Source organism: Gasterosteus aculeatus, chromosome 7 (genome assembly GCF_964276395.1).
Source record: "Gasterosteus aculeatus chromosome 7, fGasAcu3.hap1.1, whole genome shotgun sequence".
NCBI lineage: Eukaryota > Metazoa > Chordata > Actinopteri > Perciformes > Gasterosteidae > Gasterosteus > Gasterosteus aculeatus.
In genome coordinates this window covers 3,268,690-3,296,645 of record NC_135694.1, presented here as the reverse complement: position 1 = coordinate 3,296,645, position 27,956 = coordinate 3,268,690, and the positions used below count along the sequence as shown (strand labels likewise).

Genomic DNA, 27,956 nt, shown 5'->3' with positions numbered 1-27,956 from the left:
GTGAACAGTTTCCTCTTTTGAAGTGTGCGTTAAAGGTTTTTCTGCCAATTCATACCTTCTCTAAATGTATAGTTGAAGTTTTGGTTTTTTTTATTGCAAAATACAACCACAGACCACATTGACAACAGGGCTGATCCGCTTCTAGAAGTGTCATCATCTGTGATGTGTGATAACATGTTTAAATTTTAAGAAGTAGAAGTAAAGTTCAATAAACAGCTTAAACAATTTACAAACATATTCATATCAACACGTTGTGAGTACAACAATGGCTGATGGTGAAAAGAACAGCAACAAAGATGTGTAAAGTTCTGACAAACAAGTTCCCCTCTCTGATCCGCTCCTCCTCATTTTAATACTGCAAGTAGAAAAGATTAAATCATTCATTTTAGTAAAGAGAAGGTACAGAACGGCCTCTGGGTAGAACGTTTCTGTGTCCAAACTTTATCACTATTGGAAAACTTTGGCACTTTGACAAATGAAATCACCTCACAGTGCAACAAGCAGACCATGCAGTGCATTAGTGCACGTGACGTGAACCCTGATCAGATGGTTGTAGATCTCGGAGCACGCTGCCAGGAATTGAGTCCCTGGTACTGAGCAAAGAAGTCAAAGACTAAGAAGAGTTTTAACTTTAAAAAAAAAAGGTTGTATTGAAAACACATCGAACCGAAATTTTGCATCTACTAAACAACATGATGTGATATGTATGATACTTTGGTTAAACCATGTTTAAACTGCAGCAGAAGGAACACAGTTTCATGTTCTAGTGCTGTAGAAGTGAACAGGGGAAGAAAAGGCATTCACTATTCTACGGGAGGCTGATGAGTTTCACAGAGGTGGACTAAACTATCAGAGGCCTGATTGGTGCTCAATATATATATATATTAATGTATAAATAAATAAATGAGATATAAAAACACCTCCATTGTCACATAATAATCACGGGACAGTCAAAATCTCCAGTTCTGAGTGAAATTTCTTTGGATAAAAATAACACTATATTTCTTATGCGATGGAAGAATGGACATATTTCTTCCACCAATATGTAAAATAGAGGAATCTATTGGCAGAAATGAATTATCAACAAGTGTGCGATCGAGAGAAACACACAAACACGTGTTGTTCTTGTTCCTTTTAATTTAAACCAAAATGTAATCTTTACATATTTTGTTTTAAATTTACAATTAAACATGAAGATTCTTCATAATAACGAACAACTCCTTCGACACATAAATAAAGAAAAGAAAAAGGAGAAAACATCAAGATCAGTATGAAATACAACGTTAGGCAACACCACTGGTTAACAAAGACACCTGACCTCACACACACACACACACACACACACACACACTAAAGTGCTTCCGTCTGTCCCGGCTGCTCCATCGCTGCAAACAGGAACGTTCTGCGGACGAGGTGGGAGGTGAACTCGGGACTTTTGTGTCTCTCTTCTGGGACTTTTGGGGATGAAATAGTGTTTGTGAAAGAAAACCAACCTCTCAGGCACTCGGCAGATGTTTTACATGGATGTCGCTGAGAGGATTAACCAGACTTGAGATTGAAGAGATAACTGGAGCTCCAGAGGTCTTCCCGACCGTGGAAACGACACCATCTCCAAGTGAAGGTCCACTGGGGGCGCCGGCTTCATTCTGGCTGGAAGAAAGAAACGCTGCAGCTCGTCCGTGCTGAAGCATTTAACTTATTTTTGTAGATTTATAACCTCGGAATTTACCGATAACCGCTTCTAAAATGTGAGGAAACATTTCAGAAGCTACTATATTTATTCAAACTTGGGCTTGAGTGTTTTTTGTTGGACATTTAATCACCTTTAAAGTTGGTTTTGACTTCCTGTATTTTGCCATTAATCTCTATTCAGAATTTAACATCTTCAATCAAACACTAACAGCTGTTGGGAAATGTTGTTTAATCAAAGTGTGATGATACAACTTTACATTTGTTGTCCCCATTAAGTGGAAAATCAGATGTCTGACAGCTGGAGTGTTTAATAGTCCCTCTGATTAAGGGGAATAAAATATACAAAACACTAATTTCTTGCTTGGAAGTAAAAGACGCTTTTTTCACGAAGACGAGGGCAGAATGCAGAAAGAAAAGAAAAGTCACCAGCGGCCATTTAAAAACATTACAGACTTCCAGTTTTAGTTTTGTTCAAGCCAGAAAAACTTAGTCGATTACATCAGGATCAAAAGTCTTAAAGTCGTCGCAGTTTGAGAAGAACTCAATTTTGATACATTTTGTTTCCTGTAACAGAACAGAGGAACCCGACGTGGACACAGAACCGTCACACTGAATGAAGCAACACACACACACACACACACACACACACACACACACACACACACACACACAGGAAACTGGCTCAGAAAGAATCGCATGTTTTCAAAGGTTTTACTTTTTTCCTTCAGACGGGGAACTATTCTTGAAATACAGAACCCATCGATGTGTGACCCCGCCCATCGCACACACACACACACACCCTTGTTAAAGCCATCCCGTGTCGACCAACGTGCACCTGGTAGAAGCAGCCAGGTGAAGGGAGGAGCAGGTGCACGTCCTCTCGGTTCCCGGCTGGAATGTAGTGACGCGCACACACACACACACACACACACACACACACACGGACACGCATTGCACACGCACACGATCACGATCTCAGGTAAACAATGTACTCCTCTGGCGGACGGACAGGCCTGGCGAGCGTGCAGGCAGGAAAGGGAACTGAAGCCTGGAGGGTTCCGAGGTCCCTCATCGCGTCTCTCATCGGCGGGTCATTCTGACCTTTGACCCCTGCCAGGCGACATCTACCACGGCCTCAGCGGAGGCGAAGGGGAGGCACAGGAAGGGTGCGGATGGGTGTCTCTTTGCAGGTTGTGTGTATGTGGAGAGAGAGCATGCATGTTTGAGGTGTCTGCGAGAGCAAAGGTGTGTGTGTGTGTGTGTGTGTTTAGTGATTTTGTACGTGTGTTTATGTGTAAAAAGTGCAATCGTCAATCCTCGTGTCCTTCCGCGTGTCCTCAGCAGCCAGAATCCTAATAAGTCCTCATGTCCGTTGTGTCTCACGGCCCTTAAGTCTCTGGGGGGCCACAGTCAGTACGCGAGCTTCACAGCCTACAAAGCTGAAAACTAAAAACAACAGAAAATGGGGTCCGAATATCAGAGATTGGAGCCGTCCAGGAGGTGCACCTCCTCCTCGCTGTCGTCGCCACCTCCTCCTCCTCCTCCTCTGCCGTCCTGGAAGGAGCGGATCAGTTGAACATGATTGACTCGGGATCTAGGTTTGCCATTTGAGCCATGTGACGCAGGATGTCTTTTTTTGTGATAATACCAAGAAGCCGCCTGCAGGGGGAGACAAAGTGGAAGGAGAGAGACAGGAGGAGGGTTAGAGGAGCGAGGAGGTGATGCTGATGCTGATGCTGCTGCTGCTTTCGGAGTCACGGAGAGAAAACATCATGCTTTTGTTGGCGCGCTTGGTTCAAATGTCGCGCAGGTCGTCCATCGAGGAGATTTCAATCGGCTTTGGTGGAAGCGTAAGAGACGTTTGTGGACATCGATGGACTGGACAGCCAACAAAAACACGAGTCCTTGAGGAGGCAAAAGTGAGCGGCAGGAGAGGAGGGAGTGAGTAACCAGAGGAGGAGGAGAGGAGAGAAAGAGCAGGTCCAAGAAGCCCATAGGGAGGAACCGCTGGATCCTACGGGGGGGGGGGGACAGGAAGTAATGGAGCGGCACAGGAGACCAGTTAGAACCCCCGGGGGGGGGAAGCTGACCTCGCCAAAAGCGTCAGATCTGAATCCCCCACCGATGATTGGATTACAACTTTCTATATTCTTTTTGAAATAATCACTTCATTTATTGAAGAAACATTTCTTTAACAAGCTGTTGATTAATTAATAATCCCTCCCCAGTTAAAATGCATCACTGGAGATCGCTGTCAATCCAGCCAAATCCCCCCCCCCCCCCCCTCCCCCCCCGTGAAGCATTCATCTGATCGACCCCCCCAACGAGTAGACGTCACGCGTCTCTTCAGAACGCCGCCGATTCGAGAGAACCTCGCAGGGCGGCGAACGCCGCGCGCCGCGATGCTCCCTCGAACGCAGCCGTGAACGGAGGAAAATAAAGTGCAGAGAAGGTGAGTGAGCGGAACCCATCTGACCCCGGGTCAGTGGGAGGAGTCGACCTGCGGGGGGGAGGGGTTAGAGCTCAAACTACAGAGCGACAGGAGGAACCGATTGCGGCCGCTCTCGCTCATTGGAATAAACGAGCGCAGCCGCAGAGGCTCGAGACGCCGGCTACAGAGGTGAAGGTGAAGGGTGGAGGGCGGGGAGGGGGGGGGGTGTTCCTTGTTAGCCAGCAGAGTCCACAGTGATGTTCAGGTATATTAATGGAATTCTCTCCGTTTGCTTTCATTACGCGGCGGCGGGACTCTGCTGGCTGAGAGGAGACGTCGGCAGGTTGAAATCCATTCAGCTCATTTGTTTTCGTTTGGTCACCACACGCCAGCTAGCCGGGTCACTACGGCGCTACGAGGTACCACGACAACATCACTGCAGCACAGGGCCGGCTCGCTACTCGCCGAGTGGTTGCTAAGGCGACCAGTCAGATGCCGTCAGTCTGTGGAGACCCAGGTCGAAGCGGTGCGGCCGGGAGGGAGGGGGGGGGGGAATAAAACAAGACAAAGCAGTTGTTAATGAAGGCAGAACATTCCAGAAGTGTCACAATGGAGTGATGGAGTGCTGAGGTGAAGGGAGGCCGGTCGCATGCAGATATGGGATCTACTGGTGAATCTCAGCTACACAGAACACCGTCAGAATGGAGCCAAACTACGCGTGAGCTACTCAGGCAACGAGACGGCGACAGGAAGCAGGCGGGCGCAGCGAGGAAGCCGCTCGCCGAGCCGCTTCCGGGCCAACGCCGGCCGTTCAGTGGAACTTAAAAGCTTTTTGACTCGCGTTTAAATCAAAAGGCCTCGCGCTGGTGAAAGTGAGCGGCCATCGGAGTTTTCGTAAATCGAACCCGACAACCGTTTTCAGCGAGTTGGACATTTTGGATACGAAGAATTGGAAGTTCTCTCGTTGGCTTCATTGAGGACCATCGCGGGAAACTCATCTTATCGATCCTGATTTCAGCATTTCCCTTATCTAGAGATTTATACAGCCTACGATTCGTTCAGCATCGCTAACTGGGACAAAACCTGAAGATCACGACTCATCTATCTGCTCGCGTGATGCATCAAGCCGTCTTGATGGCAGTTAAAGTTACTTGGCCTGATGTGCCAGCTGCACCGCGAGGAACTGAAAACACAACGTTCCGCGTGTCACTAGATTGTCTACTACTGTTAAAGCTGGAGGTCTCCCTACCGGCTGAATGCGTCACCATGCGCGTTGACCTGCGAGCTCATACGATTGTTTCAGGTCTCGCGCTGCAGGTCGGCTTGAAGGTGGTTGAATGATTTGTGCATAAGACGCTGCTGGAACGTTGGCATGGATTAGAAAATTACTTCAAACATCATAGTTGCGTAACGAGGCGCACGTCTGAGCGGGGCGAACGCGTCTACGGCGCTGAAGATGGAGGCGAGAGGACGTCTGTCTACGAGAGGTGAAATCCACACCGAACAAAACCCACGAGCAACAGGGAGCCGACAGCGAGTGAGGAGGAGGAGGAGGAGGAGCAAGGCCTAGCGCGTAGCCGCCGACGGACAACAGTTTCATGCAGCCCTCTTAAGAGGCGGAGCCTAAGAGACAGGTGTGAGAGAGTGGGAAGGGGCGGGGTCACATGTGTAGAAGGGGTGGGGCTAGTCACCAGGGGCTCCTTGTCCTGCTTGAGCTCCTCCAGATGCTCTAATATATTCTTCTTTGTGATGATGCCCAAAACAATCCTGTAACACACGTTAATCGGTAAACTGCGCAAAAAACAACAAATAAACAAAAACAACAAGCAGGAGAGAGACAGCAGCACAAAAACACACACAACAGGTTGCAACTTAAAACATTTAAAAGAAAAAACTCGACTGTAACATAAAATACTACACAAAACAACAAAACTTACATTTACGTCACCTGTTCAGTGATGCGGTTTGTGACTCATCTAATAAACTAATATACTGTTTGACTGGCACCATTATTCAGAATTATTCAGTCATTTGAGATTTTCTGAAAATCAGTTTAAAGAAATTTGGATTGTGACTTAAACGCTACTCTTCTTACATTTATATAAAACATAGTAAGAAATATTAAATGAAGACAACCGTCTGTAAATGGAGGAGTAATGAAGGCATCACATCAGCAGGTGGCGCTGTTGGACCCTCGTGAGGCATTTATAGTCACGACTACTGCTCAGAATAAACAAGACTTTCATCGACTACATTCCCCACCACGGTACCCGCCAAGTGGTCGTAGTTAATCTTGGTTATTGCAGCGGGGGGGAGGCGGGGGGGGGAGGCAAAGGGAGGGCAGCGGTTAGGCCATGCAGGTTACGTGGTCAATCCGGGGATTTAAGAGCCCGCGCAACACCGGACGCTGTGCGCACGCTCGTCGCCCACCGACGGGTTAACCACATCGTGACCAGCGGAAGGGAAAAGGAGGCGAGAAGGATTCCGCCTTCGGTCCTCGCCGCTCCTCAAGCTCTCGGGAGCGCTCCGACTTACCCGTTGTGAGTGACCAGACACTGGCGCAGCCCCATCTTCCTGAAGATGTCCACCACGATCTCCATGGGGGTGTGGTCGGTGACGGTGAAGGGGCTCATGTCCAGGATGGAGCGCAGCTTGAGGGGGCGGGGGCTGTCGGCGGGCAGCGTGGGCGCGTGCTGGGTGAAGTAAACCCGCGAGTTCAACATGATGCCCTCCTGCTTGCGACGCGCATTTTCTGTTGAGAAAGAAGCGGCGGCAACGCGCCACGATCAGGAGGCGCCGCGGGAGCGAGCGGACGTTTTGTCCGTCGGGGGGCGGGGGGAAGGACGGCGTTACCTATGGCGATGGTGATGTCCCTGCGCAGAGCGAAGCCCACCAGCCTCTGGGACTCCTTGGACACGATCACGGGGAAACCGTTGTAACTGGTCTCGTTGATGGTGCTCTGCAGCTCGTCCACCGTCAGGTCGTCCTGCGTCAGCACCGCCAGCGGCGGGTCGCTGCGCCGGGGCCTCATCACCTCGCGGGCCAGCGTGACGTGCGTGAACTCCTCCTTGGCGTCCAAGAAGGGGTACCCGTTCAGGCGGATGTGGGCCTCGTAGATCCCCTCGCGACCGAACGCGTCGCCCACCCACTTGCTGGTCATGACGGCGGCCATGAGGGGGACGATGTACTCCAGGCCGCCCGTCAGCTCGAAGACGATGACGACCAGGGAGACGGTCATGCGGGTCACGCCGCCTGGAGGGGAGGGGGGGCGTGAACGTGAACACACAACTAAAGATTCTAGTACGAAAAAAAAACAACCAAACAAACAAACGGCGACTCACCCAGACACGCCGCCGCCCCCACCATGGCGTAGAGCCCCGGGGTGATGCAGTCCGCCCCCACCTCGCACCACTCCCTGAACACGAACCAGTCGTGGTGATAGTAGGCCAGCTGCTCCACGGCGATGCCGACGATGCGCCCCGCGATGGCCCCGATGGCCATGCTCGGGATGAACAAACCCGACGGCACCTGAGGACGAGAGACGGGAAGCGGCGTCATGCTGGGGGAGACGCCCGAGCGTGGGGGGAGTGAGGGGGGGGGGTTCGAAAAAACATCACCTTGAGTCCGAAGGTGAAGATGGTCATGATGATCTTGAAGACGAGCGCCAGGCACAGCTGCCACATGGCGGCGTAGACGTCGGGCCCCGCCGGCCGGTTGGGGTTGTCGGTGAAGGCCTTGCTGCCGTTCATCTGGCTGCGGTACTGGCAGAGCTGCGAGGACTCCAGCGGCCCGCAGTCGGTGAACAGCTCCTTGATCAGCTCGCTGGTGTTCTGGCGCGTGTACGGGTTGGGGAAGGCGACCACGGCCGTGACGGCCGCCACCAGGATCACCTCCAACACCGGGTACTTGCCTGCGGGCGGGGGGGACAACGCCACGCGTTACCACGCACGGCCCTCTTTTAAAATCAGCCATCTCCGGCTCGGAGCATTAAAAAAAAGGTGCCGCTTGAGCCCGATCCGAACCCGCCAATCAAACACTTGCCGAAGCGCGTCGACTTGCGCCGGCGGCACCACGCGATGTTGGCTCGGATGAAGAAGGCGCCCCAGAGGCCCCCGAACACCCCCAGGAGGATGAAAGGGATGAGCTCGAACAGGTACCACGGCGTGTGGTACTCCACGTAGAACAGCACCAGGCGGCTGTTTCCAAACGGGTTGATGGAGCGCAGGACGAAGGCCGCCACCAGGGCGGCGAAGAAGGAGCGCCACAGCGTCTTGAGGGGGAAGTAGTAGCTCACCTGGGCGAGAGGGGCAGAGGGAGAGAGAGAGGGGAGTCATCCTGCCACTCAAGGGGGAGCGCGGAGCGTGAATTCGCCGTACCTCCTCCAGGCTGAAGAGGACTCCTCCGATCGGGGCTCCGAAAGCCACCGACACGCCGGCGGCCGACGCAGCCGAGAGAACCTGAGCGGACAAAAACGCACCTCAGCAGGTGGGACTCATACGTCGCAGCAAAGAAACAACGCGGACTCAAACGCCGCCTCCCCCACCTCTCGTTTCTTGGCCTCGTTCTTGCTGTACTTGGGGAAGAGGTAGGAGAAGATGTTCCCACAGCAGCAGGCCACGTGGACCAGCGGGCCCTCCTTCCCCAGGCTCAGGCCGGACGCCACCGCCAGTACCAGAGTGACGGTCTTGATCATCAGGGTCCACTTGCCCAGGTAGCCCCGGATGATGAAGCCGCTCAGGATGGTTTTGATCTGCGGCGAGAGGAAGAGGAAGGTCTACTGACGTCGGTTTGGACAAATAGGCAGGAAACACCTCCAGAGTGAGACGTTATGAAGGAGAAGAGAACCGCAGCAAATCAAATGCATTACTCAAGTGATCATCAGTAGTCAAATAATCACTTAACTGTAGATTAAAGTAATCTGAAGTAACTATGAAGAAAAGAAATCTTTGAAAGTTTGAAAGTTGCATGACATTCAAACGTGCGAGCACGTGGCGCCCTTTTCCTCACCTCAGGGATCCCCGAGCCGCAGGCGTAGGGAGCGAACACCTTGACCAGGCAGACGGCCAGGAAGGCGAAGGACAGAGCCCAGTAGATGTACATGAAGTAGTTCATGATGTACGAGCCGGGGCCCTGCGGAGAGGAGAGGAGAGGAGTCAAATCCCCCCAAAATGGCTGTGAGGTCGCGGCTCCTCGGCGGCGATGTCACTGCGGCGGTCTACCTCGGCCTGCCCCAGTATCAGCTCGGCCCAGCTCTTCCACTGGGGACACTTGTCCCGCTCGGCGAAGGTGGTCTCGTTGGACGTCCAGCAGCACTGCTCGTGGTTGAACCACATGGCGCTCAGGCACACGCCCTCCTTCAGGTCGTTCAACCAATCAGCAGCGATGTCAATCAGGCCGGCCAAAGCACCTGGTCGAGGAGAACCAGGGAGGAAAGAGGAGGAGGCGCCGGCGCCGGCGGCGGGGGACGAGGGAGACAAAGAGAAATGCGAAGCGTGAGAGCGTCACCAGCGGAGGAGAGAACGGCCGCGTGCTTGTACTGTGTGTGTGTGTGTGTGTGTGTGTGTGTGTGTGTGTGTGTGTGCGCTACCTGAGGCCAAGCCGGTGAGCGTCACCACCAGCCACCCCGACCAGGCGTCGTACAAGCTCTTTGTGAACTCCCATGCCGACTCCTTCTTCTTACTGTTGATCTGAAACACACAGAAGAGTTAGCAAACAAAAAGCTAAATCCAACACAGGGACCCAGTTTATGAGCTTAGCAAATGACTTATAGGGGCTGAAATGCAAGTAGGTGAAAGATCAGCTGCTGTGGTGGCTTCATTTTCAAATGGAACCTCAATAAAATGATAAAATTCCCGTGAAGCCGGTAAGACCAGGTTATAAAAAAAATGTTTGATAAAGTATTCAAACAACACTCACATTCCTCAGGCAGCATTTCCAGCAGCGAGCTGTGGCGCCGTGTCAATATTTGGTTAAGCGTGTTTAACAGAGCGGTTTCGATCTGGTAATGTGTAACGTGTCCATTCATTCATTAATTCATTCAGGCTCACCAGGAACACTGAGATGATGGTGAGGCTCTGAAACACGGAACTTTGTGTGGGACACAAACAAACTATGGCATCTTCCCCTTGAGGCGTGTGCAGAGGAAACAACAACACACACACACACGCACACACGCACACGCCTCACCTTCCGGTGCCTCTCCCGGTCCTTGCACTTCTCACGGACCCAGTCGATGGTGTGGAAGTCGTCGTAGGTCCCCACACCAGGGATGGGCTCCTCCAGGAAGTCCAACAGGTGGGTGGTGGTGCTGGGCGCCCCGCCCCCGTTAGTCATGACGTAGTTAGACCCTGAGGAGACGGCAAAGAACGGGTAATGAGAGCTCAGCGACTAAACGTTTTGACGTCCATGTCATGTCCCTGGAGGACTCCTGAGGGACTCGACCGGGACGGCAGCTCCTGCTCATTTCTCTGTCCTTTTTTTCCCCCCCACTTTCAAAGAGGCCGCGAACCCCAAACCGAAAGTTGTCTTTGTAAACTACAAAGTAAGTAGATCTTAAGTGAATCTAAAAGTAATCAGATTTATATTTGGCTCTTACTCGTCCTATCGAGCATCAGAGGAGATGTCTGATCTGGTCATTGAGCTTTAACTCGGTAATGACTTCAACGTGAACACAAAGTCACAGGCTGCGCGACGCAGACGCTGCCCGCCGCTCTCTGGAAGGTGGCGTCCGTCCTGTAAACGGACTGTGATCTCTCACGCTCATTAACAACAACGTGAGACAGGCGGCGTCTCCGGTCGGATCCGACGCTCCCACTCGATGAACAGGAAGGCCGGAGCGCAGAACTCGCGTCAGAACCCGACGGCGAGGAAGAGGAGAGTCATCTGCCACATGTTGAATTTGCCGCCCCCCCCAGAGTGCGTTTGATGAATTAAGGAGAACCGGTCCTCTGCCACGGCGGCCTGATCCGCCCACTTACGCGAGGCTTCTTTATCCGCCACACAAAGGCGGTTCAGTGTGTAACCAGAACAAAGGAGAGACAGTAGGAAAACACTGCATGTGACGCGTCGCAACTTCACGAGACAAACTCGTTCATCCCGTCCGCGTGCATTCAGGAATATGACATTCAGTTATACGAAGACGGGTGCGACTACGTGTGAGCAGTGCGGCTAGAATACACGTCTAACGTTAGCAACACGTTTAGTGGAGGGATCAGAAGTCGGAGGATGAAGTCTGACGTTTACCCCGACGACGACACAAGCTACAAAAATAGCTCTTTTATTTTATAAGTGATCGTCTCCAGAGTCGAGGGACACGCCGTCGACGGTCATCGTCGAAACAAGCTGACAAGCTAAACAAATATGTCCGGTTTGCCCACTCCGGAACGGAATCTTCCAGCATCGTTGAGGGTAGAAATTTGAAACATTTATTAACCCAAGTGCAGATACAGTAAAAGGCGCCACTGACTGCCGGTTTCCCTGACAACAGGTCGGTGAAGAGAGAACAAAGACGGAGTCTTGATGCCATTTGACGAGCAGACGTGCACATTCCAGTCCACAATGCATTAATCCCCCCGAGCAAGACCACGACTGGGTCCTGACCGGCCAACAAGGCCTCATTCACAGAGCGCTTTGACTCAAAAGGTCAAACCGGACCGTAGCATCACGTCGCTGCATTCTTCCCCGGCAACACAAGAAGTCCGCAGCAGTGAGAGCGCCGGGATTAGAGAGGGACGAGACGTTTGAGGGCAGCAGATGAGCGTGTGGGACTTTCTCGCTGACTAGTTCAAAAGGAAACGTGTCCGTGGTTAGAAGAGGAACTTTCCTTTGAGTCATCGGTTTGCACGTCTGCTCCGTAAGCACAAGAGAGGCGGCGGCGAAAACAAAAAGAACAACCTTCATCCTCCTTTGGATTCTAACATGTGGGCCGAGGAGACCGCAGGTATTGATTTCTTCACACAGCGACGGTCCCGACGTCTTAGGGGGCCTTCAGGTGCTCGTCTTGGTCTCGTGGAACCAATTCCCTCACGTACGCAAATCGATTCCTGGTGATTCCCTTCATTTCAAAACTGAAGGACCTTGACGTCCACTAAATGTAGATTCAGGAGGGGAAAACAAAATGTTTAGAGGAGAAACAAGTACGGAGGCTCCACATCAACCGCTGCAGAGTCCAACAGGCGGTTTCCCGATGACGCCGCGCTCCCGTCCGATTAGCGAGGTGCTTCCGTTGTTCTGCCTCCTGCATTAAAAGCATCGACGCGAGGCTTCTTTAAAATGATTACGCCGCCGCAGCAGTCCGGGTCCCGCGTATCGGCCTTCAGTGAAATGCGATCGCTTCACGGGCCCCCCGGAGCGGCGTCGGTCACGTGATCACAGCATCACAAACCGAACGCAGGCCGTCGACAGCCAGCGGCCCGTTGACCCGCCTGCAGGGAGAGTCCGACAAATAAACAGAACAAAGTCCTGTTTACACGCGACGCGCTGGTCAGAAAGCAGCCGGATTATAAACTACGCATCTGCAAGGAGAGAATAAATTCAAAAGACACCCTGCGTTTGCACAACGTGGACGTCTGCGTCCCTAAACGCCCTCCTGGTCTTTTGTCTCTGCTCGCTCACCAGAAGAACCCACCGAGGGCCGGAGGAGCCTACGCACGAGCAACCGAACCCCCCCGAAGGCCACGGGGCAAAGAAAAGAAACAAAAAACAGGACACGCTGTGTACGAACTCAACCCGGGAAAACACATAAAACAGCCCGACGCCCCCGAGGAGGCGACGTCCTGAAACGGGCCAACAGGTGTCCGACCGCTCTCTCTCCACACACACACACACACACACACACACACACACACACACACACACACACACACACACACACACACACACACACACACACACACACACACACACACACACACACACACACACACACACACACACACACACACACACACACACACACCGCGGCCGACAACATTCAGTCCACATGTGTGGCAGCAGAAGCCTGCGTGTGTGTGTGTGTGTGTGTGTGTATTAAAATGGAGGCTCGCGGTGTGTGCTGCTTACGGGCCTCAGCAAAAGCCTTCACACGACCTCAAGTCCCTCTTTATCTCATTATCTCAGGCTGACACACACACACACACACACACACACACACCCGCTGGTTGATCATCTACAGGGGGGGTGAATGGTGGGAGGAGTCGGGCAGGAGGTTGTTTTGCTCCCAAGGAACAAGTGGATGGCAATGGCAGCGTCACGCTCCGATTTCAGACTCCCCCCCCCCCATGTGATGATGGCCCGCCGTGTGAATACATGCAGCCACTGTACGAGGGGGAGGAGGAAGAGGAGGATAAGGCTGGCCTCTGTCATCACAGCAGCGTGAGCGACGGAGGGAATATGGGACGGGAGGGGGATAAGAGGGGGAAGTGGCGTACCTCTCTTAGGGATCTCCTGCAGGGGGATGGTGTCCCCTCCCCCGTCGTAGGGCAAATAGGGGTCGGCCGCTGGGTCCTCCTCCTCCATGTTGACACGGGGCTAAGCTAGGCTAAGCTAAGCTAAGCTAGGATTCACTGCGCACTGCTCGCTGTGCGTCAGTCGCTGCCATGTTTACCGGGGGAAGACGAGCGGGGCTGTGAGAGTGAGTGCGTGTCCTCCCCCCTCTCTCGCTCTCACTCTCTCTCTCTCCTTCCACTGCAGCAGCTGACTGTTGGAGCTGATGATGTCACCACATGCGCGCGCACACACACACACACTCGAAGGGAAACGAGCACACCGGTCTGGTCGGCCTGCTCGGTTGCTATGGGAGATCAGCGCGCCCTGCTCGTACGGGGCAGACCACGGCGCCGGGCCACAGGGGTGCGCCTACAGGGCTCCGAGTGGAATATTCCATTGCGAGCAGCTGCAGGGGCCTTAAAGTAAAAAGCCATGGAAGGTGTTCCACGAAGTTGAAATAAATCTGCATTCATCTGCCGCCGTGTTGATTGTCAACTCATACAGGTTATTTCCACCAGACCCGAAAATGTGAATATCTGCTGAACTGAGTGTTCACAGATTTTTCCACCCATCTAGACTCTAGTGGATTTCATGGGTTAAATCATTCCTCGCCGTTCCAAAACAAAAGGTGTTTGGTAAACCTGGTGTGCTCATGTGTTATTATCTGAAACAAGGCAGCTTCCATAGAAAACACAAAAAAAAAAAAAAAAAAAAAAAGAAGTCCGTCATAAGTTGGACGTCCTTGCTCCCTTACCTCTCAGCAGGGCTCCTGTTGCTAGGCAATGACAGCCATAGTTTGTTACTTCCTGCTCCACGAGTACCGGCCGGGACGTCAAACCGGTGAGTTATTCGTACTTCCCAAAGCTCTGCTCCGTGTAGCCGCTTTACTGCCCCCGCGCAGGCAAAAAGTTTGACACAACACAGAGCGAGGCCGCCGCCCCCCCGCTGTGATCCCACCTCTCACCAGTTAACCCGCCGCTGCCTGCAGAGACGAGATTTCCCTACAAACGGTCGCAGCCAAACTGGTTCGCGGGTGCCGCGAGCAAATAGCGACTTGACGAGAGCGGGAGGCGGAGCCGACGCAAATAAAGCAGCAGCCACGCGGGACGGCCTTGAAACAGCCGGGATCAGGCGGTTCCCCCCTGACACGTAAAACACCCGCAACCTCTTTGAAGGGAACGGATGTGGCGAGGAGAGACAAAAGGGCCTCTTCCCACTATCTGTTATCTGTTGACTGGAGCAGAAACGTTACGGTTTGTGGCAACTGTGCAAAGTGACGCTGGAGGCGCCATGAAAGAAAACCTGCCAATTTCCCAGCGGTTCATTTCTGACTTGACCCCCCCCCTCCGCGAGAAAGAATGCAGAATCAGCAGTGGTAGCGAGATGAGGAAGAACCAACAGGATGCAGCCGATCGGATGTCCATTGGACACCAGACACACCCGACCAGAGCAGCACAGAGGTTCTGACTGGAGGAGGAACAGGTGACTGCAGAGGAATCAAAAGGTATGAATGCAACTATTTGGACGCACACGCCCCACCTGAGCTCCATATTCAGCCGATGACAGCGAAAACAAAGGGGTCATGCTGCGTGTCGGTATCAATACAAACACCCGCTTGTCCTTCGTTGCTCCCCGACAGGAAAGAGCAAACAGAGGGGAGGAGGAGGAGGAGGAGGAGGAAGCAAAGCCAAAGCACATGTTAGACTGGAGGCAGATCACAAGACAAACAGGAAGAAAGACAAGAAAAGTGACGTGTGCAAACACTAAATCTTCTAATACTAATAACTGCTGCTGTTGGGGAGCCTTTTAAGTGGTTGTCAATCAATCAATGCAAAGAGGGATTACAAGGACAAACCAATCAATGAGTAAATACACAATAAATGTTTGTAGTTATCGGGTCTCTGAACCCGATGGAGATCTGCTCTGGAAAACGTTAGTGTGTTTACTTTGTCACGAAGACTTGGGCTGGGTCAAAGGTCACGCTGAGGTCACCTCTACGCTTTGCCTCGTCAGTTTTTCAATTTAATAACCATTTGGGAGGCGGGACGTCGCCGGCGGCAGGTGTGCAGGCTGACGGGGGGGCGTGGATGGAGATGAGGGCGGTGGCAGGCGGACAGATGGCACAGCAACAAACTCGGGGTCACGGGGGGGGGGGCGAGGGTCCAGGACAGTCAAACATTTGGGGACAGGAGGGACGAGGGAGGAGGCAGAAGGCATTTGGGGGCATCCCGGTCTCCCTACCTGGGGAGGCAGCGTCCCCATCCAGCAGGTTGTCGTCCTCGGTGGTGTGGAAGTCCATGGCGACGCCGGCTCCATCCAGCAGCTCCTCGTCGCTGCTGGCGCTGGCGATGCTGTTGTAGCTGTTCCTGCAGTAGCCTCGGTGGTACAGCTGCTCCGACTCCATCTAGCAACGCACCGGGGCCCTGGATGATGGGGGGTGGGGGGGGACACACACACACACACACACACACCGTGCTGTGAGACAGCGAGGTGGCTCTGGGAGTCAGGGGGGAATGGCGACGTGCACGTGGACCCGCTGGGTGAGGACGGGATGGAGGGGGGCCGCGGTCGTGCTCACACATTCAGGCTCCGGAGAACGAGGCGCCTGGTGTCACCGGCGAGGAGACACTTTGCCCAAATCACCTGACAAACCGAGCGGTTCAAACATTTTATTAAGTCCTCAGTTTCACATTTGATTCTTCTTCTCTTTCTGTGTTGTATTTCCGGTGGCGTTCATCCATCTCACGAGAAGGTAATTACTTATTGTGATGTGGAATCCAGCAGGCGAAGGAAAGTCAATATCTCAGCTATGAAACAGACACCCATTATTTATAAAAACACAATCCAACTAAGCCTTTGCAGTTTAACCTGGTGGGTAGTTAATAACAATATATGTTACGTAGGAATAAAATCATTCAGTTATTTTAACGTAAGCTTGAGGTGGAAAAATCAGGGAAGGACACATGCAAGGAAAACGCTTCACAGCTATTTGTAAAGTCTTTTTAGAGGTAATACTTCATTCTCAAGTGGTGTATTTATAGAATGAGGGATTAAAATGACACGCGGACTTATGTACGGGGATCAACGCGCTGGAACAGGAGCAGAGTGACGTCACCGCACAGCACCTGCTCTCCAACAGCGCCCCCAAGAGGAGCAGGTGGAAAGCACACCGCGACCTGTGCAGACAGTGGCTGCCTGCCCCCCCCGCGTCAACCATCCCGACGATCGCCCGCCACGACCTCCCCCTCGAGCGGATTTAAATCAGCCGGGGAATTCCGTTCAGCTCCTCAGCGGAATCGATGGCCTCGCTGAGCTCCGCGTGACGTCACATTCCGCTGCTCTTTGACCCCTCGAGTTGTGCAGAGTCACCGTGATTTGGGGGGGGGGGGAAGCGTTACATGCAAGCCGCTGGTTATTCTTCATCTCTCTCTTCCACTATTCGGTTCCGGGATGTGAAGGAAATAGATATTTGATCAATGCAGGGGGGTGTTTTGTGCAGCATTGCTAACCGGGACTCATTAAGGGGATAAATTCTTACCCTAGTAACCTCTGCCCGTCCGACCACCTGCCCTCTTGACCCCATTCCATCACATCTTCTACAATCTATCGCACCTGACCTTCTTCCGTTCCTTACCTTTCTCATCAACAACGCTCTGTTATCTGGCTGTTTTCCCAATTCTCTGAAGGAGGCAAGAGTCAACCCTCTCCTGAAGAAACCCACCCTCAACCCTTCTGAAGAAAACAACTACAGACCGGTCTCTCTTCTTCCCTTCTTGTCCAAAACCCTTGAACGTGCTATCTTTAATCAACTCTCCTCTTATCTCCACTGCAACAACCTCCTTGACCCCCACCAGTCAGGTTTCAAGGCAGGCCACTCTACAGAGACTGCTCTCCTTGCTGTCTCTGAGCAACTCCACACTGCTAGAGCCGCCTCTCTCTCCTCTGTCCTCATCCTTCTGGACCTCTCTGCTGCATTTGACACGGTCAACCACCAGATCCTTATTTCCTCCCTTCAAGAACTTGGTGTCACAGGCTCTGCTCTCTCCCTTCTCTCGTCCTACCTCGATGGCCGCACCTACCGGGTAACCTGGCGAGGATCTGTGTCGGAACCGTGTCCTCTTACTACTGGAGTTCCTCAGGGTTCCGTGCTGGGTCCCCTCCTGTTTTCGCTTTACACCAACTCTCTTGGCGCTGTCATTCGCTCGCATGGCTTCTCTTACCACAGCTATGCCGATGACACCCAACTAATTCTCTCCTTCCCTCGCTCGGACACCCAGGTGGCGGCTCGGATCTCTGCCTGTCTAACTGACATCTCTCAGTGGATGTCCGCCCACCATCTGAAAATCAACCCCGACAAGACTGAACTACTTCTCTTTCCCGGAAAAGATTCGCTTACCCAGGACCTGACAGTCAACTTTGGAAACTCTGTGCTAACGCCCACTTCGACTGCTAAGAACCTCGGCGTCACACTCGACAACCAACTCTCCCTGACTCCCAACATCACTGCGACAACGCGATCCTGTAGATACACGCTCTACAACATCAGGAGAATACGTCCCCTTCTCACTCAGAAGGCAGCGCAGGTACTGATTCAGGCTCTTGTCATCTCCCGCCTGGACTACTGCAACTCCCTCCTGGCAGGTCTCCCTGCCACCGCCATTCGACCTCTGCAGCTCATTCAGAATGCAGCAGCTCGACTGGTCTTCAACCTTCCGAAATTCTCCCACACTACTCCACTCCTCCGCTCTCTTCACTGGCTACCGGTGGCCGCCCGCATCCAGTTCAAAACACTGGTGCTCACGTACCATGCTGTGAATGGATCGGGTCCAGCTTACATCCAGGACATGGTCAAACCCTACATCCCAACCCGCACTCTCCGCTCTGCATCTGCAAAACTACTCGTCCCTCCCTCACTGAGAGCAAAACACTCGACTAGGTCTCGACTCTTCGCTGTCCTTGCGCCGAAATGGTGGAACGCGCTCTCTGAAGACATCAGGACCGCAGAGAGCCTTCACATCTTCCGCCGCAAACTAAAGACACACCTCTTCAGACTCTACCTCGACTAAAGACTAACAAATTGCAGCACTTAAATTGTACTTGTGACGTCACTCATCTATAGCAAATTGTAAATTCGCTTATTTGAGGAAATTGCACTTTCTTGTTTCTTGTTCTCCTGAGTTTGTACCCTATGGTTGAATGCACTTATTGTACGTCGCTTTGGATAAAAGCGTCAGCTAAATGACATGTAATGTAATGTAATAAATGAGTTGGCAGTATACGTTGGTGGCATCAACAGACGGCCAATGGGATTTTGCTTTGTTGCAATAAATAAAACATGGCAAAGAGCCAACGCCCACAAGTGGGGATGTATTCTACGTATTGAACAGAATGTTAAAATCTCTTAAGCCTGCGTTCCTCACAGGGCTCATTTGAGGGGCCCAAAATGACCCGGTCCGTTGTGAACAAACGAGCTTGTGAGCCTCTCCGCTGGCGTTGCTTTCTCTCTGCTGGTGACATTTAAATAGAAAGCTATAATTATGAAAGCCTGCGCCGCGCTTATCCACGTTCCCCCTTCAATATTTGCAAGCAGCATTGAAAACAGCAATTATGTCAGGAAGACTAGAGTGCGTTGGCTGTGGAGGAGCTGCCGTCCTACGAGTCGGATGTCATTTCGCTGATAAGCGAAGGCGATAGTGTGCGTGTCCCTTTATGACAGCAGCATAGTCAAAAGCGAGAGAACAAAAGGTAACTGGTGTTACGTAACCAGCAGAGCAGCGAGGGTCGCTGCCTTCCTCCGGCTGGTCACCATGGAGGCGTTGCCCAGGCGACCGTTGCCGGGCCTCGACTCAGCGTTACGGCCTCCGTGGGACCGACTCCTGTAGACGCACAAGCCGACACGCATCCTTCCGAAAGACGACGACGACAGGCGGAAAAGACACGAATGCCGTGAAGAAAACAGAAAGAAAGAAAAAGAACTCTCGCTTTACAATAAATGTTGGACACTACAAGTGGTGGCAGCTTTCTGTGGATTTAACTTATTATGAATAGATTGACACTACATCCATTTCCCTTTTCATTTAGTCACTTAGTGGATTGAACGTCAAGTCGAATAACGGAGGAAAACAACAAAACAAGCCATGCGGAAGACACTTCCTACTTTTACAATGCAGAATTATTAATAAAATATGTCAGCCAGTAAAATAAATGCAGCCATTCAAGGAATCCTCCAGTGTGTGTGTTCTTGTTTGACTTTATACTACTTTAGGAGGACATTTGGTCATCGTGGTTATGTTGCAAATAAACATAAAATATGAAATGTTGGCAATCAATTGTTTGGTTTCAAATATGTACAAAAAAAATCATCATTACAATAAATATTGTATAACATATTTAAATTGTCCAAATAATCACCATACCAGCTTTAAAAAAATAAGACCAACCAAATGCCTTTCTAATAAAAATGAAATGAAACAACTTAAGCGTTTATGTTTTGAATAAGTTGTATGATAATAAATGATAAAATCAGTCATTACAAATGGCATTTTGTGATGAATTTTAGGGGAACCAGGGTTAAAAAATGGTGTGTCGAGCTACTACAAATAAACTTAATTTGCACAGTGGGTGGAAACATTTTGAGTGCAACTGAAGACGCATTTTCAGCTGTCGTTTAAAAAAAATAAATCGAAAGAAACTTAGAGGAGAAATCTTGCAAAAGTTGAATATAGCTGTATTCTCCAGACGGCTGCTTTTGACATCACGCAATCACCTGAAGGGACGGACGCGTTTAAAGGACAGAGGACAGAGGACAGCGTCCTAAATAAATGTGATTTACCACGTTAATGGTGAAAAAGGGACCGTGAGTCAGTGACATGTCGACTAGCCGAGCAGCTAGCCGCGCAGCGCCGACCGTTACGTCTGCATCTCCCGACCCCCCCACCCCCCCCGGCAAGAGAGACCCACCAACGCCACAGAGCCCCCCACCCCACCCCAACGGCTAGTTTACGACACAACAACAACAACAACAACGGGGGAGGAGGAGGAGAACCCCCGTTGAGTTCTCACAAGCAGCCGCTGGAGGCTTAGCCACCGAGCTAACATGCTAGCCGGGGGGAGGGGGGCCGCGGGGGGGGGGGTTAGCTAGCACCTGTTCGTGTGGAACCGACCTGCGAGTCCGCGGGACGCGACCGCGGGGACACGCAGCGTGGACGCGTTCCTCCGCGACGCCGGGGGGAGCTGAAAAGTGCACGCCGGCAAACCGGCCACGGTCACACGCGAGGAGACGCGCGTTACCTTCGTGCTGCCGCCGCACAGCGCATCGTCTCCTCGGCCTCTGTGTTGTCAGCCGGCTGGAGGCTGAAACGGGGATCCGCGTTTCCTCACAGTGGATTTGACGTTCCGCTCGTCATGATGCCCCCTTTTTCTCTCCAGTCCCGCTCCCGTGACGGTGACGTTCACTTCCGGTTTGCCATCACATCATCGGATCAATAATTCATCGAACTGATCCGCCGACGAGATGATGGGAGGCGGGAGATGAGAGGCTGACAGCGGGGGGGGGGAGTACTCCGTACAGGGGAAAGTACTCCAAAAGTACTGCGTGTTAAATAAGTAGAAGCAGAGACATGGACTTAAAATATCAAATTATTACTCATTAGATTAGTAAACTGTTCTGTGTTTTCCTATTTTTATATATTTATATATTTTATATATGTAAATATTTTCCTCCAAGTACTGTACTTATATGCAATTCTGAGATACTTATATTATTACTATATTTTGGTGTTGGGAATATTGTAATATTTGAGTGTATGTTCGGAGGATGTGCGTGTTAGTTGGATGTGTATTGTGTGTACTAGGAGATGTTTTCTCCCCACAAAGGAAAATACTTGTTTTTTCATGTACCTTTTTACTGCATTTCTTTGATAACCTTAAATTGCAGTTACCTGCAGAGTTACGTTAATAATAAATAAATATATATCGTGCAATACGGTTGAAAGGCGCATAATACACCAGCAGATTTTTACTGTATATATATATATATATATATATATATATATATATTTTATAACCAGAACAGGGATGTTTTACCATCATTTCCTCCTGTTTTTAATATTTCTATCCCCCAACAGCATCATCCAGTGACCAACATGAGCTGATTTTATTGGTCCTGAGTGAGCTTTAAAAACACAACTGAGATTATCCACTGCAGCGATGACCAGACGACATACAGGTTAAAACAGAAGATGAGGCTCCACTTTCACCTCCTTCCGACTAGATTAATTGCTCGTGTTTCTATTCATCGCGCTTCCCTCGCGGGTCAAGTCTCCTCCAGACCGCGATAGAAAGAGGCGTCCCTGCGGTGCCGCTGGACCGGCATGTTCCTCCTGGTGCCGGCCACCTTCTCCAGGTCGATCTCCACCAGCGCCACGCCGGGCTCCTCCCCCCCGCAGTCGGCCAGCACCTCGCCCCACGGGTCCACCGCCAGCGCGTGGCCGTAGGACCGCCGCTTCTCGTTGTGCCGGCCGACCTGCGCCGCCGCCAGCACGAAGCACTGGTTCTCGATGGCCCGCGCGCGGAGCAACACCTGGGAATGAAGATACGTGGGGGGTTAGCGCGGGGGAGGGGGTGGGGGGGTGTTTGTGATCAAACTACCGGTTCTCTGTGGCGTCGTCGTGCACGCACGCCCACCTCCCAGTGAGCTGCTCCCGTCGCCACGGTGAAGGCCGAAGGAAAGGTCAGGACCTCCGCCCCGCGCCGCCGCAGAGCCAGCGATAACTCGGGGAATCTCAAATCATAGCAGGTGGCCAGGCCCACCTAAGAGAAGACAAGATGTTGCTTTATTAGTCCCACGTTGGGGGACATGTGGAGACAAGCAACAGCAAAGAGTCAAAGCAAAGCACCTTGCCGATGGGGGTTTGGACCGGAGGCACGAGGGAGGGTCCGGGGAGGGTGAAGGCGCTCTCTTTGAGGGAGACTCCTTTTTCCGGCAGCTCCACGTCAAACAGGTGGGACTTCCTGTAAACCGAGACGACGCCACCTGTGGGTGTAATGGCAACGCGTTCAGTACGCAGGTCTTGTGAAGCATTCAGGGAGGGGCTTTGCCGAGCAGTACCTTTATCATCAATTATGACGTGAGTGTTGTAGATTCGTCTGTCCGACTCCCAGTCATGTCCCCGTTCGTGAAATCCTCCGAGAGACAACCACACTCCCAACTTCCTGCAAGAAGGAGGCGTTAAAATACCCGAATCCCAGAAGACGGAGAACTAGAAAAAGGTGATCATGGTAGACCACGTTGACCCTGTTGGCTCAAATAGTAGTTTATTAGACTTCAGTAGTTAATTGAAAACAACCGTGTGTCCACCTGGCCAGCCGAGTGTATCTCGAGACGGTTTCTCCCGTCAGGCTCTCGCACAGCGACAGCGTCTCCTCCGGACTGGATCCGATGTAGTCAAAGTTCTCCGGGAGGAAGACCATGCAGGCGCCCCGCTCCTTGGCCTTCTCCACCAGCCGCTCACAGGCGGAGAAGTTGGCCTCTTTGTCCGAGGTGACTGTCAGCTGACAGACCGCGGCCAGCGGGCGAGCCGAAGAGGACATCCTGCACGGGGGGGGGCGACCCTGGTTGAGCATTAAGCGCAGGGGGACTTTTAACAAGCAACAGGTGAGTCTATCTATTCATGCATGGACGTCCAGCTGAGGCCTTTGTGTTTTCAGATATTAACTTCACCGTTATGTACAGAGCATAAGTCAGATGTAGTTTTAAATCACAGGAACAGGTGCTTCCTTGCAAGACCAAACCCTCCCTTGTCCGGTTAAAGAAGCTCACCTGCTCTGTGGCTCGATCGGTTGTCTCCAAACTGGAAGAGAAGTCAATTTTTTTGCAGAGATTCCCAAAATGCACCTGACCGTGAACATTGGTCCAGGAGAGCAAACAGCACGTCACGTCCCGTTTAGCCTCAGGTTCACGAGTGATTGGTTCAGTTCTGTGTGAAGCAGGAAGAATCAGCTGAGCGGCTTCTTCTTCTTCTGTTGTTGAGCAGAGGAGAGAGAGTCCACATTAAGGCGCACCAGCTCCGCCTGCTGGAGACTATCTGCTGTTGTTGGATTATTTATGGCTGTTGTTGGAGTTTATATATGGCGTTAAAAGGAAACAGCAACGAAAATGAATCATGCACTTGTATGTATAATTGTTCTTAGACAACCCCAGAGAGAAATGCTCAATTTCAGTTAGTGTCAATTTTGGAGTTTGATTAAAAGATGATATAGTTTCAAAATGTGGATGAATACATTTAAAAAAAATGCCTATTTTACATTTATTGTTACTTCACGCTTCCACTTCACTACATTTCACATTGTATTTGGTCGCTCTGCAGATTTAGATTTAGATAACAAAATATAATCATCAAATATATAATGTTGTACCATCACAGATTACGATACTACTATATTGATCCCCTGAGGAGTGGGATCACGAACTGCCCAAAGGAGTGTGTGCAATAATTAAAATTCACCGTTACCGACTGCCGGCCTTCATTTCCACGCAGGCACTCGCGTGAAACAGCTCCGGACATCCGGCCCGGGGTCCTTCTGAGCAACACCCTTCCAAGATGGCAGCCAACAGTAGCAGCACGGGCAGCAAACCCAGCAACAGCGCCGGCGGAAAACCGTCCGGCATTTCAGCCGAACAGGTACACGGACCTCCACCCCGGGGTGGTGCAGTCGGTACACTCGTCGTCGGCGTCGCTTGGTGGAGTCCGGCGGCGCTAAAGCCGCTAATCCGTCTCCCTGCTAGCCGCGGCTAACGTTAGCTTCCCCGTCGTTGTGCTTTCTCGCCACAGAACGTGACAACAGAGCGAGAAGGCGTGAAGCCCTCGAGGTTATTTACATTCATGAAGAGTTGGTCACTGATCGGGGGCTTGGGTGTTTGTTTAATTACGCCACCAAACCCTTTTCTAACGTCAATGTGTTGTGATTCCTGTGTGAAGCTAACTGCTTAAATGCTGCTTTCTAACGGCACATAATCAGTAAAATATGGTCACATTAGGCCTCAGACTAATCAATTAATTAATAAAATACCAGTAAATTATTCTGTATAAAACTCAGTAATATACTTAGTGTACAGACAATACTATTTTAAAAGCTTCTATTTCGTCTTCTTGCTCGAAATTATTAACATAAAACAATGATAACATTTGGGAGCAATCAATAAGGCAAACTAATAGTTTAATGTTAACCAATACACTGACTTATTGATACATTATTTCAGCTCATGCAAAATGGGACTTCTTTAGTTTTGAGAACTCGTAATACTCAATAATAAAAAATAATCTGTTATCATTTTAAGTTTGCTTTATTGCAGTTAAAGTTAAACTTCATGTATTACAGGTATTATGCATCCATCTGAATGATCATACATTCAATGTGTACAATTGGTATAAACTAAAGCGGCCCGATGAATGCTGCAGAGATAAAGACAATGTGTGCTATTATTATTAAGTTGTAACATGGCGAAGTGATGTAATTGTATCTAAAGATAGTTCCCAAACTTTCCACCACTATCGTTCATAATCACGGGAAAACACGTACAATCTCATGTTTCAACTGCCACACATCTAAAGTACGTATTCCCAATTATAAAGACACTGAATCAAGTAAACAAATGTAATTGGTTTCATTGATGACACACGGCTGAGTCAAACCCAAATATAATTAACACACAAGCCTGTGCGTCCGTATGTTGCTGACGGTGTATTTCTATTGTGCGACAGGTGGTGGCGACGTTTCAGAGGATGCGTCAGGAGCAGCGCGGTATGGCCTCTAAATCTGCAGAGCTGGAGATGGACATCAACGAGCACAGGTCGGTCGCAGGTGTTTCCACAGCCTTAAACAACATCATGAGAATGCGCCCTAAGTACCAAATGAGTCGGATAGAAAACCTGCTGGGCGGATCTGTTGTTGTTTATGGCTTTTACTGAAAAGAAAAATATATTTTTCTCATCCAGCTTAGTGATTGACACGCTGAGGGAAGTGGACCCTTCGCGGAAATGCTTCCGTCTAGTAGGAGGAGTGTTGGTGGAGAGGACGGTGAAGGAAGTTCTACCTGCTCTGGAAACCAACAAAGAACAGGTGATCGACCCGAAAATGAAAAACAAATGTGCTACTGCAGCTTCTTTTAAAGTGGTGTTCTAATGATTTAACTTCAAGTAGATGTTCACTAACAATCATTACAAACCACAAACGATACATGAATATGAATCAATTTAGCTTTGGTCAGAAGACCTTTAGGCATGAATCTAAAATTGAACTCTGAAGAAAAAGGCTGATTCTGTTTTTTGGTTTCTTAGATCACCAAACTAATCGACAGCATCAACACGCGGATGCAGACGAAAGGACGGGAGCTGACGGAGTACAGGGAACGCTACAACATCCGGCTGATGGGCGAGGGCGAAGGAGAGGCTCAAGGCCCGTCGGCGGGATCTTCCAGGGACAGCGAGGGGGGCGGGTCTAAAGGCGGAGCCGGCGTTTTAGTGTCGTAGTTTGTAACAACAGAAGGGCGACCGTACGGCCTTGTGATTTCTGCAGTACTGAAAACGTGTTTGGAGTCATGAAATCTAGTTTTCGAAATGGAACTTTTCACAGGAAAACATTGGGTTTGATTAAATTTCCGCTTAACATGCTTCCCTTGGTACCTGAGTTCTTTGCAGCACGCACGAACTGGCTTTACGGGGTGTGTGTGTGTGTGTGTGTGTGTGTGTGTGTGTGTGTGTGTGTGTGTGTGTGTGTGAGAGAGAGACACATCTACAGCTGTTTGTCTTGCATCTGCCTTTTTATTGTATCTGACAATTTTCATTTTTTGAAATATTGTCTCGTAACTCAAACAAATTTTCAAGTAGTTTCTTTAGGCTTACTCTGATTTACACACAAGCAATTCGATAATTTACTGTCTGAAATTCCAGAAAATATTCTCCCCAAATTGAGATATAATACGGGAAAAGAATTGCTTTAAACATACAATAGTGCATGTGGTAATAACAATGCATTTTTTTGTAAACCTGCATTGTGTAGACTAAAATTAGGTGGTGAAGTAAGAGCTGATTTCATTTTGACATCTGTTATGAGCACGATGAAGAGAGAGTGCTGTTAACATGTCACCGTAGATACCAATAAATTAATCTGTCACCTTTTGTTCACCCAGAAGTCTTTTAGTCACGACTCGTATAAAAGTGTCTGCCGGGCACAGAACACCTGGTCGGATCTTTTTTTTAATGTGGGGTCACTTTTTGCTCAGCGGTCATTAAAGCGCACGTCACAGATTCACCCGACAGCAGCGAGGCGTCAACCACAACCTCAGCATTTAATGACGCCCCCACCACTTAAAACACAATGAAGGCTTTCTGATCTGTAGCACATGCTCGGGTAGATTAATTCGTCAACAAACGTCTTTTTGTTGATGCTCATTTTATTTTATTTTATTACTTGTGCACTGCTGTCTTGTTGTCTATTGTTACACTGTCTACTGTCACGCACCAACCGCCAAGGCAAATTCCTTGTATGTTTGACATATTTTGGCAATAAATGTTTCCTGATCCTGATCCTGATCCTCATGAATGTCACAATGAGTTTTTTTGCATGGTGTCCTACATGCGTGTTGGCGTATGCCCAAAAGCACTCGCTGTTACAGTGAAACATCACAGCTGAAACATTTCTATTAATACGGCCATCATCGAGTCCATCCTCTGCTCCTCCATCACCGTCTGGTACGCTGCAGCCACAGCCAAGGACAAGGGCAGGCTGCAGCGTGTCATCCGCTCTGCAGAGAGGGTGATCGGCTGCAATCTGCCGTCCCTGCAGGACTTGTTCGCTTCCAGGTCTCTGAAGCGAGCTAAAAAGATCGTGGCCGACCCCTCTCACCCCGGACAAAAACTGTTTGTGCCCCTTCCATCTGGCAGGAGGCTGAGGTCCATCAGGACTAAGACCTCCCTCCACACCAACAGTTTCTTCCCGTCGGCAGTCGGGCTCATCAACAGAGCCGGTCCCCCACTGCCTGACTATAACATTCCACCGGTCACTCCCCCTCATACTGCACATGTCACTTTAACTGCAATTCATCACTTTGTCACTTGTCACTTTGTCTCTTGTCTGTTACTTGTTTGTTAGTGCACTTTATGCTTAATACTTTTCTTTTTAACTTTTTAATATTTAAAATTTGTTTAACTTTATTCCCTTGTTTTTTTACTAACCCATAGCCTTAGCCCTATTCTTACTAACCCATTGCATTTCATTCCACTTTATTTTATTACCTGTGCACTGTTGTCTTGTCTGTCTACTGTCGCGCACTAACCGCCAAGACAAA

At 50.4% G+C, this 27,956-nt stretch overlaps 3 protein-coding genes across 23 annotated transcripts; 1 reads left to right on the top strand and 2 right to left on the bottom strand.

Moving 5' to 3' along the window:
• Positions 1 to 1,904: 1,904 nt before the first annotated feature.
• Positions 1,905 to 21,285, bottom strand: clcn3 (chloride channel 3). Of its 20 annotated transcripts, none has more exons than XM_078105557.1 (16): positions 20,900 to 21,183; positions 15,851 to 16,032; positions 10,310 to 10,470; positions 9,711 to 9,810; positions 9,343 to 9,530; positions 9,131 to 9,253; positions 8,667 to 8,873; positions 8,500 to 8,580; positions 8,165 to 8,417; positions 7,741 to 8,033; positions 7,465 to 7,651; positions 6,977 to 7,375; positions 6,659 to 6,875; positions 5,815 to 5,890; positions 4,589 to 4,626; positions 1,905 to 3,351 (listed from the first exon to the last, which is right to left on the bottom strand). In XM_078105557.1, exons 2-15 carry the CDS (start codon positions 16,011 to 16,013, stop codon positions 4,612 to 4,614), a joined length of 2,463 nt encoding a protein of 820 aa, XP_077961683.1. In that variant the 5' UTR covers positions 16,014 to 16,032; positions 20,900 to 21,183; the 3' UTR covers positions 1,905 to 3,351; positions 4,589 to 4,611. The 20 variants fall into 20 exon arrangements, with proteins under 20 accessions (XP_077961683.1, XP_077961685.1, XP_040035559.2 ...); XM_078105559.1 differs by having other exon boundaries at positions 20,773 to 20,998; XM_040179625.2 differs by lacking the exon at positions 4,589 to 4,626 and having other exon boundaries at positions 20,900 to 21,285.
• Positions 21,286 to 21,740: 455 nt separating this feature from the next.
• nit1 (nitrilase 1) lies at positions 21,741 to 24,143 on the bottom strand. 2 transcript variants are annotated; one of them, XM_078105603.1, is made up of 6 exons: positions 23,430 to 24,143; positions 22,968 to 23,201; positions 22,719 to 22,822; positions 22,507 to 22,643; positions 22,295 to 22,420; positions 21,741 to 22,190 (listed from the first exon to the last, which is right to left on the bottom strand). In XM_078105603.1, the coding sequence occupies exons 1-6, from the start codon at positions 23,516 to 23,518 to the stop codon at positions 21,924 to 21,926; spliced, it is 957 nt and encodes a 318-aa protein (XP_077961729.1). In that variant the 5' UTR covers positions 23,519 to 24,143; the 3' UTR covers positions 21,741 to 21,923. The 2 variants fall into 2 exon arrangements, with proteins under 2 accessions (XP_077961729.1, XP_077961730.1); XM_078105604.1 differs by having other exon boundaries at positions 22,968 to 23,221; positions 23,430 to 23,688.
• On the top strand, positions 23,009 to 27,207 carry pfdn2 (prefoldin subunit 2). Its single transcript, XM_040179671.2, has 5 exons — positions 23,009 to 23,264; positions 24,148 to 24,291; positions 25,372 to 25,460; positions 25,606 to 25,729; positions 25,948 to 27,207. The coding sequence occupies exons 2-5, from the start codon at positions 24,211 to 24,213 to the stop codon at positions 26,137 to 26,139; spliced, it is 486 nt and encodes a 161-aa protein (XP_040035605.1). The 5' UTR covers positions 23,009 to 23,264; positions 24,148 to 24,210; the 3' UTR covers positions 26,140 to 27,207.
• Positions 27,208 to 27,956: the final 749 nt, after the last annotated feature.